The sequence below is a fragment of the Apaloderma vittatum genome, unplaced genomic scaffold, assembly GCF_000703405.1.
Source record: "Apaloderma vittatum isolate BGI_N311 unplaced genomic scaffold, ASM70340v1 scaffold42810, whole genome shotgun sequence".
Taxonomy (NCBI): domain Eukaryota; kingdom Metazoa; phylum Chordata; class Aves; order Trogoniformes; family Trogonidae; genus Apaloderma; species Apaloderma vittatum.
In genome coordinates this window covers 379-10,337 of record NW_009697057.1, presented here as the reverse complement: position 1 = coordinate 10,337, position 9,959 = coordinate 379, and the positions used below count along the sequence as shown (strand labels likewise).

The 9,959-nt window shown below is 50.2% G+C and overlaps 1 protein-coding gene across 1 annotated transcript; it reads right to left on the bottom strand.

Annotated features, from left to right (window-relative positions):
- Nucleotides 1-3,699: 3,699 nt before the first annotated feature.
- On the bottom strand, nucleotides 3,700-5,177 carry NPPC (natriuretic peptide C). The gene is made up of 2 exons (XM_009876845.1): nucleotides 4,917-5,177; nucleotides 3,700-4,005 (listed from the first exon to the last, which is right to left on the bottom strand). Exons 1-2 carry the CDS (start codon nucleotides 5,175-5,177, stop codon nucleotides 3,700-3,702), a joined length of 567 nt encoding a protein of 188 aa, XP_009875147.1.
- Between the last annotated feature and the right edge of the window lie 4,782 nt (nucleotides 5,178-9,959).

Below are 9,959 nucleotides of genomic sequence, written 5' to 3'. Positions count from 1 at the left end.
CTTCAACATCGGGAAGTTCTTGTGCCCATGAGAAGGTGCCTGTTCCCAGGCTGCTGGAAGCTGGGAGCAAACTGTCAGAGCCAGGATCACCGGGAAGGAGGCTGTAACCTCCTGTTAGCACCAGCTGTCACATGGTGCTGCTCTTTATTGTTTGACACTGTAAAGAGCAGGGGCTGTGGCTCCGGCTTTCCACCTTCCAGGTTGCACCTGGGCCAGCCCCGGGGCCAACAGACGAGGGGTCTATTTAAGAAAGCTCGATGCTACCCCTCAAGCTCTCACTTGAGGCATTGTCTGCCACTTCTTGGTGCAAGGTGTGTGCTGGGAGGGGAAAGAAGTGAAAAACCTCTGTCTGACTGTGCTAAGGTGCGTTAAGTTAGAATAATGAACCAGAAAACTCTTTGCTCGTGTCTGTGCAGGGCAGGAGTCTCTGCCTGATGGAAGTCACAGCGAGGGGGAGCATTACATGGCTGGCCCAGCAAAACCCCAGTCCTCTGGGAGAATTTGTCCACGTATTGCTGCACAGCCCGTGGCTCTTCCCTCCAGAGAAGCTGCTCACGCTGATCAGCTCGCAGCGCCGCATTTAGGACACGTGGAACCTGCCTGTTGATGTGTGAGCTATGCTGGAAATGGATTTATTCTTTCATCCTTCACTCCCTGCTTTAGTTCTGCATCTGGCTGGTGAAACGCTTCATTTTCTTGTTGTTTTGCTTAATAAATTCGTGATGTGGACTATTCCATTGTGCGATAGCTTGTGCGCAGGGGTGTCTGAGTGACAAGACCATTCCCTGCCAGTGAGTATCTGTTTAAGGCATTTTCCCTGATGCTGCAGCTTTGCTATTAATTTTTTATACAGAGCAAGCAGCAAACAGCAGAAGATGTAATGTCTGTTAACTAGAGAAGCTTTCATGATATGCTGTTGAATTTTCTGCTCAGGATTTGTGCTGAGAGCCGTGTCGCTACTGGCCTGGGGACAGGAAGGCTCCGGGGGGGTGTAATAGCCATAGACAGGTAGATTTCATCGGAATTTATGACTGTGCAAGAGAGATTGAAAGGCTAAAAAATGGCCAGAAAATAGAGAGAGAAGCTGTTGGTAGCTTGCACAAGGGGAGAGTACACCATTAACAAATCGTGCTGTGCTTTCTGGTCTCTGATAACCAGCTCTCGGGTGTTGAAACCTGTTTATGAGCCGCTTGTACTGACGTCCTTCCTAGAGCAGGTCCGTGGCATCAGGGTGGAAGCTGTGTGTTGAAAGCAGTGGGAGAGAAGAATAAAGCTTCTCTAGTTCGGATTTCATTGTCTCCAACGGGTCCTGGATCACCCCGATTCCCATTTTGTGGATTGGAAGGAGCAGAACCAAGCTATAGAGTTTAAGTGACTGAGGCAGGCTGCAAACCAAAGCTCTGCTGATCTGTGCAAGGAGGCTTCCTCAGCGAGAGCTGAGCTGCCGGAGGTTCAGAGCACGTGCAGCTACAGGGCTGCTGGTGACCTTCCTTGGCGTGGGTGCTGCTGTTCTGCTGCAGTTTATATCCAGGGCTCCTGTGAGGAACAGGCTGATTTCCAGAATATTTTCTTCCAGGAGCATCTGTCACACGGGTAAGAGAATGGAAGGAGCACAACTGTGCAGCCCGTGTGGCCACGCCAAGCCGAAGGCTGGAAGTGACCTGTTGCGCCTTCATCTGTGACGCTCGGGTCAGAGCTCGGTGTGAGCGGCTTTACTGACCCCCGTGGGGCTTCAGCGGGGCTCAGCTCTCGCCAGCGTCAGGCTGGCACCGTCGTGGTCTTGGCAAACTGGTCTCCATGCCCAATTCCTTTTGCTTGGGAAGTTTGCCAAGCGGATATTCTCCAATTTGTTCATAGAGAGATTCGGGGAATACTTGGTTTGCTTAAAAAAATAGAATGGCTAGGTGGATTTTTTTTTTAAATTTTATTTTTTACAATCCTGACTACTTTGGAAAAATCCTTTGCAGTATCTGGATCTGCCTACGGAAGAGCAGGGTACCCCTGAACTTTCTTCAAAAAAGGGTAGCAGTTTTATTTTTTTCCCTCAAGAAGAGGAATACTGGTAAGAAACAATTATTTTCATCAGTCAGTGGCAGATCCAAATGCAGAGTTAAGAGTTTTCTACTGATGTCAGCTAGGACAACTGCTCTTTAATTCCAATTGTGGTGGCCAAAGCCTTGCAATTTCGTATCCTGGTTTCTGATGACTGTTTTGTGGCTAGATCAGTCTTGTTCCTGATATATTTAGATAGCAATATCTTATTCCTGTTACGTTTATGTTTAGATAGTGACATCTCAACCTGAGAAAGAGAGAGGTGGTAAAAAGAAGGGCTTGTGTGATTGTGTGAATTTGTTGATGTTTTTTTAAGAGCAGCTAAAAAGTCATTTTTACCAGAAAGCAGCTCTCTGAGCTTCTGAGTTCTAGTGGGTTGTGTCTAACTGCAAGCTGGGATGCTGCTTCGGTTTCAGGAATGATAAGGGGAAGAACCACAGCAAAGGCTTGAAGCAAATTCACCAAATTATGGGACATAAAGAGGCTTGTTTATTTATCCCTTTGACACACAAACAGTACAAATGCATTTTGTAATTCAGTTTCGGGTGGCTGTTCACAAATTGCCACTCTGATAGCCAGGGGCAGGACAGCGATGGTGCGTTCTATGCGCTGAGCAGTTCAGGAAAGGTGGAGCACGGCTCACTCGGCTCATCGTGCAGTCCATGGGTCGGTGGAGCCAACGTGGACAAGGGCTGAACATCTTGCTGGAAGGCAACAGGTCCTTTGAAACCTGTCAAAAAAGAAAAGGAATAAGTGAAAGAAAGAACTGGACAGGATTTCACACGTGGAAACGTCTTCAAGGCCAGGTCGGATGAGGCCGTGAGCAACCTGGGCTGGTTAAGGGCATCCCTGCCCATGGCAGGGGGTTGGATAAGATGATCTCTGAGGTCCCTCCCAACCTTGGCCATTCTAGGATTCTGCAACTCCCCATGTGTTGCCTGATCTAGTTGAGAGGTGTCCCTGCCCGTGACAGGGAGGTTGGATTAAATAATCTCTGAGGTCCTTTCCAGCCTCGGCCATTCTATGATTCTATGATTCTATGAAATTAACTGATTTCTTGCTGCTCTAGGGTCAGGTTCAGCTCCATTGTCCTGCTTGGAGTTTCTTTGGATTGACACAAGCGTCCCTGGAGAGCTGGAGGAAGCCTGGCTGCTGTGACAAGCTGAAATGTGTGTGGCTGGCTTGGAGAAAGGAGTGAAAGCAGGTAAAGCAGACGTGGCATTCACAGGTTTGATGTTTACTTCTGACGGAAGCTGGAAGGGTGTAGGTTTAGGTAGATCTAAGGAAGTTCCTTCCCCTGAGGGTGCTGAGGCACAGGCACAGGTCTCCTGGGGAGATTGGGGATGCTCCATCCCTGGAGGTGCCCAAGGCCAGGCTGGATGGAGCCTTGAGCAGCCTGATCTAGTGGGACGTGTCCCTGCTGTGGCAGGGGGCTGGAACTGGATCTTTGAGGTCCCTTCCAACCCAAACCATTCTGTGATGTGCTGACAGTGAATTCTCAGGGCAGGAAAATAAGTGAACCGTGTTTGCAATAGGAAGGTAACAGTTCCTTTAAGGCACCATTTGCTCAAAACTGAATTAAATTCACAAGTCACATGCGAGCTCCCAGCACACCTGCCTCCGGCTTTCTCTTACCATGGCGAGCAGTCAGCAGCCCAGCCCGCTCAGCGACCCGATCCTGTCCAGCCTGACCCCAAAACAGCCCCTGGGGAGGCCCTTTTTGCTTCTGCCTCGGTACCAACGGGATGAGCTCAGGAGGTCACTGAGGAACCTCTGGATGGCACCTTCATCCACAGACGTGCCCTCAGGCTGCTCCCTGGAATTTCGGGTCCATTGGAATTCAGCGTCTTGTTGATCCAAGCCCCCTGTTGGGATTGGGTTGTCCTGGTCATGGTCCCTCTCTTTGGAAACCAGAGGATGCTCCAGGTCCTCCTCCAACAGTGTGGCCAGACTCTGAGAAGAGAGGAAGGAAGATACTGGAGAGGGAGGAGAGGAGAAAAGGGAGTGGTTCGGGGAACTCTGTCGTTGTAAGCCGCAGTCAGTTTTGAGAAATGTTTTGAACATTTATCGAAAGATGAAAGTACTGAAGTGATTTCTGACACTGGTGATGGTTACCTGTAGTTTCTTCGGGCTTAAGGCTGTGCTCCCTCAGAGAGCTCTGAGGCTCCCTGCTGCTGCCGTGTTCTATAGGTCTGAGCTGACAAATTGCCAGTTCAGTCTTTCCTGGCACTGGGGTACAGGAGAAATTGTGAAAGATGATGTCGAGAGTGAATAAGGAGAAAGAAAAAATTATTGATAACTCAGAATAATAAGAGAAGCTGATGAAATGACAGGAAACGTTGAAATTGGTGCTAGAAGGATTATACAGTTCTTTATAGATTGGGAGGTTACTTCATATTTGGGAGTACTGGATCCCTAGTCAACTGAAATGTGTTTTCCGAATGAGTTGGAATTCCTACACACACAAGTACACACACACAAACACACACACACCTCCTTTCTCATGTTCTGCCTCTGGAACTTGAAATTGGAGACTGCATTACTGCACTGCTGAGCTGAAGGGGAGATCAGGCAGATACAAATCATTAATTCCTTTTTCAGCTTAAACCAGGGGCTCAGGAAGGAGCATGCAGGTGACTGCTCCAGGGCTCAAGGCTGGAGTCCTTCCAGAAAAATCGCTTTTACCCCAAAAGTCGATTGCTTCGCTCAGTCACAGGATGACCCCTGTGGAATGCCTGATCCCCAAACAGACCCCACAGCAAAAAAAACATTTTCCTTTGAATTGCCTCATGCAATCAGAAATTTAAATGCAGCAATCAGTTATTTTAACTTCCCTCCATTCTGCTCAGCAGCCCATCACTTACCTGCAAGCTGGGGATGGGCCTGGCCCCTGCCTGGTTTCGACTGGCAATAAGCAGCAGAAGGAATCCAGGGCAAACCAGAAGTTTTAGGTTCATCTTCATGTTTCGGTGTCTCGGCTTCCTCCTCCCCTCGAGTCTCCCCGGGTCAGTGTTGCCGTATGTCTCCAGCTGCCAGCCTTTATACCTTTTTGCAACCCCTCCCAGGTCTACCTTTAGAATTACTGCCACTGCGAGGATTGGTTTGAGGTTCTGCTCTGTTTTCATCCTCCCAGAAGGAGGAGGGAGGAGAGATTTCTCTTTCCTGACGGCGTTCTGCATCGCTCTGTCGCTGGGAGCCTGCAGGTCCCTGCAGCATGCTCTCTGGGTGCCACTGATGTATTTCACCTTGCTCAGCTCCGTGTTCCTTGGGTTGACTGCTAAAGCCTTCCTTTCCACCCAGAGGAAAATAATTGAGAGCAAAATCTGAAGTGGGAGAGGGAGCGAATCGTACCCACTACGCGTTGACTTGGCTCTTTGTTGCTGGGAGGTACCAGACCAGAGGGTCTGGGGTCTCATAAAACACATGTGTAAGAATTAAGTGTTATTACCCAGCATCATAATACCTCCGAGACAAAAGAGCAGGATCTGGAGAAGAAGGGAAATCCAAGTCCTAAATACGTGACAAGTAAGTTGTACTACTTACGGGCCTTAATGGCTAAAACCAGACTGACAGGCACAAAGAGCTTCTACACGGCTCATTTGAAGGAAAAAATTCCTCTTTTCCCCTGGATCCAGCTTAAAATGATTTTTCTGCCTGCCCTTTCTTAGTTTACCACACACAATTTATATTAAGCCTGAAGGGAAGCCCAGCTCCCACATCCTTCTTGCCACAGATGCCGCGTGACGATGAAAAGCTGCAGGATCAGAACGTGTGTGTTGGCGGGTTTTTTCATTGTGGGTGTGTTCTGGGGTTTGGTTGTGGGTTTTTTGGTTGCGGGTTTGGTCTTGGGTTGGTTGTTGGTTTTTTTTTTTGGTGGGTGTAGTTTTTGGAGGGGATTTGGCTGATTTTTAATGAACTGAAGCACCAACTTCATACAAATTGAATTCTGTGGGATGTTGGGGGGAGCAGAAGAAACGAATCAGTTCTTAGCCAAGGTCTGGGGGGGGTTTAAATCCCTGCTGCAGGACAGAACCCCCTCTACTGTAAAAGCACTTGGGAGATTTGTGGGTGCCCTGATGAAGCTGTTTGTAGACAACGGATCCTCCAAACTCCCATCAGTTCTAGTGAGTTTTTTGCTAGGTTCCACCCCAAAAAAAAGACCCGTTTTCTGTTTTTGGGGCAGTGAGGAAGAACAACGATAAAATCTAACGTTGCCTGTTTTGTAGGGGCTTGGAATTTGGCCCCTCTGAAATACAGGAATGTTCCTGAGCATGCAGGAACACATCTTGATCTTTCACTGGATTTTTTCCACGTGTGATGCAGGAAGCTAAAGGCCGTTGAGCTGGATCTGTGCAGAAGGAATGGAAATAAAGGACCATCTGGCACTTTTCATCTGGTCTTTGAGGTTGAGAGTCTTGGAAAAACTGATTTTGTGATGTGCCAGAAGGTTTAATATTTTCAGTATTTTTTCATCCATGGGTCAGGTTAAGAAATAACTGGTGTGTGCTGCTAGAAATGGGTGTTTCCGAGGAGACAGCTCATAAGCATCCCTCTGTGACAGAGAGGGGGGCCTGATGTTGCGTCGTTGGGATTTTTGTGTTGTTTGTACTGATTTGATCTGAATCTTATTAGAAAATGAAATTTCAGAGGCTTGAGGTGTGTCCTTTGTAACAAGACAGTAAGAGAAGGTCAGGGCAGTTTCAGGCGCGTCTCCTCTCCCCTAAAAAAGCCTGAAGTGGTTTTGTTGGTTCCATTGGCTTGTTGCAAACCTGCACGTCCAGGAGCAACGAACCTTTTTGGCCTCAAGATCCCTGAATTTGTTTGAGGGGGCTTCCGAGTTGTCTCTCTGGTGGCTGTTGGGAACACGTGCACCAGCACAGCCCTCGTCTGGGACTGTGTTGGTAAAATCAGAAGAGTTAGGGCTGGAAAGGACTTCTGGAGGTCTGTGCTGCAATCTTGTGCTAAGAGCAGAGGTCATTTAGATCCAATTGATCACGTTGGGTTCTGAAAAATCTTGAAGTATATGATTTCCTAATATCTAGCTGGAATTTTCCTCATCCAAGCTCACATTGTTGTCCCTCAGCCTGACAGCTGGGTGCTGTCTGAAAGGCTGTTCCATCTCCCCAAACAGCCAGGCTTGGTGTAAGGACATTTCAGAGGGTGCTGCATAACCTAGACGGTGAGGACAGCTGCAGCCCTTCTAGGCAGCAGTTGGGTTCAAATCGGATTTAGTGCAGTAGACAGTAGCTGGAAGCAGAAAACCATCCAGCGAACGTCTCTGCTTTAGTTCTGGATATTCTCGGGGCTCAGAGTAATGTTGAAATTCAGCATCTAAATAGAGCAATTTCCAAAATTGTTCTTGGGGTGGTGCAGTTAAGAGAGAGACGTCAACAGCAAGCTTCAGTCTGTAAGAAGGGAGGAACCCCTGGGAACAGTGGAAGATATTTGGGAGACAGGAACGGCTTCGTGAAGTGATTTGAGGGTTCCTTTGTGTGGGGACTCGCCCGTGGAGGGTGGCAGGAGGTGTCAAGCAGCAGCCAAGTTGGGGTGTGTTGCTCATCTCCAACAGCAAATTGTTTCCTAGCTTACCGAGATGTTTCTCCTGTGCCAGCAGAGATCTCTCTTGCTAAAAGAATAGGGCTGGGGTGTGCTGTTCCTCTGAGGGTGGAGCTGCCTTTCCTCCACGGGCTGCTGTGAGGATGCTGAGCTCCAGAGGTCAGCAGCGTGGGGCTTCGGCAGGTGCCATCAGAGCATCCTGCAGTAACTCATCCTCCTCCTCCTCCCGGCTCAGTGACCCATCCCAGCCTCCCTCTCCTCCCCAACTGCTCGGGCCAGCGTCTCCCAGCTCACTGCAGCTGGCTGAAAGGGCAGGGACGTCTATAAATATCTAAAGGGTGGGTGCAGGGAGGATGGAGCCAGACTCTTTTCAGTGGTGTCCCTTGACAGGACAAGGGGCAATGGGCACAAGCTGGAACACGGGGAGTTTTGTCTAAATATTAGAAAAAACTTGTTGGCTGTGCGAGTACCGGAGCCCTGGCCCAGGCTGCCCAGAGAGGGTGTGGAGTCTCCTTGGGTCATATTCCCTTCACCATCTGGAGAGCTCTCCATTGGAGAGTCCAACGGAGAGCTCTGAGGATGATGAAGGGACTTGAACATCTCTGCTCAACGTGAGGAGGACAAATTTCTGGAGAAATCTCTGGAGACTTTCAAACCCACCTGGATGTGTTCCTGTGGGGCTGCCCTGGGTGACCCTGCTCTGGCAGGGGGTGGCCCTGGAGGATCTTCAGAAGTCCCTTCCAACCCCAGACATCCTGTGGTTCAGTGTGATTCTGTAGCTGTGGTGCTTTCATCAAAGTGGGATCGCCAAGTCCTCAATGGAAGCTGGCACCCCTCATTAACATTCAGCTCGTTGGCCCCATCCTTTGCCCTCTCCCGATGGGTCCAGCAGAGGATCTGCGGCCGAGTTTGGTGCGCAGCATCGTCATGAGCCCGGGCTTGGCTGCAGGTGCTCTGATTGTCTTCTGGTGCTTCTTCACCTTCTCCTGAGGGCTGCGTGCTCACAGGCAGGCCCTGCTGCAGGAGCTGCTGCTGGGGTATCTGGAGCAGCAGTTCTCGCTGCAGGAAAGGAACTTGGCACAGACTGTCGAGCTCACCTAGTGTGAAGCTGACATGTATGCACTGGATCTGCACCAGAACAGTCCACAGCAGGATCTGGTCCCTGCCTCAGGGATGGCTGGGACTCTCCACTGGAGGAACTGTGATCTCCTGGTGCCTGCAATAGCCCCGTCTGTCAGCAACATAGAACCACAGAATTGTCAGGGTTGGAAGGGACCTTAAAGGTCATCTAGTTCCAACTCCCTGCCATGGGCAGGGACATCCCCCACTAGACCAGGTTGCCCAGAGCCCCGTCCAGCCAAACATTTGCTGCCGTGTGACTCCGAAGAAGCTTCCCTTGCGAGCTGGTCCCGCGGCACACGCTGCCTCTCCCCTCCTGCCCAGTGTCACTTGTGCGTCTGTAACAGCCACCGAGAGGACAGATTCGGGGCCGTCACCATTCTTCTGCCTTTTGCCTTTTCCTGGTCTGCTCTCGGCAGTGCTCCCTGCCCTCTTTGCCAGGGGTGAGGAAGGGCTCAGACCACCCGAGGACAAGGAGGGCAGTCGGTTGGCATTTAGGGGCAGGCTGTAGGTGGTCCTGGAGCATTGGGGTTTTGATGGTAAAATTTTAATATTAGGTGTGTCAGGCACATTTATCACATTCTGCTGGTGCTACTGGGGCCCGGCAAGGAAGCAGCAGTGAGGGAGGGGGTGAAATAGCTGGAGATGGTGCTCGGTTGTTTCAGTGTGCTCTGGGGCTCACCGCTGCTCACTGGGCAAGGAGCTGGCCCCGATCCTGATCTCTGCTGCAGCAAGGCTGGGAGCAGAGAAGCCACCTGGGACCTCGGGATCAGCCCCATAGCAGCCAAGATCAGCGTGGCTTCTGCCACTGTGGCCAAGTGCTGGCACATGGGTGGCGTTAGGGAGGGAAGAGCAACATCCACCGGTTCGCTGGTGGGTGTTCTGCCCCCCGGCAGTGATTCGTCTCTCCAGGGAGCTGCTTGTAGTTTCGGTGGTCCTGCTGTGTGTTTTCACGCTAAAGACCTCTGGCTTCCCTCTGTGCTGGTCTTGCTGACGTTTGTAACAATTCTGCTGTAAATTCTTTTGTCATCTAGAGGCAAGCTGCTTTTCCAAGGTGATTTAAGCACAGAGTCCTATTGCCTGGGGTTCAACACTCTTCGTCGCGTGGTGTCCTTGATCCTGCTTCCCACTCACCCGAGTCAGACCCCAGAAATTCTCAGGCTGCTCTTGCACTGTGAATGGTTCAGAATCCAAGTCTTTCATGCTCTGTGTTCTATTAGATGCTGAGGTCT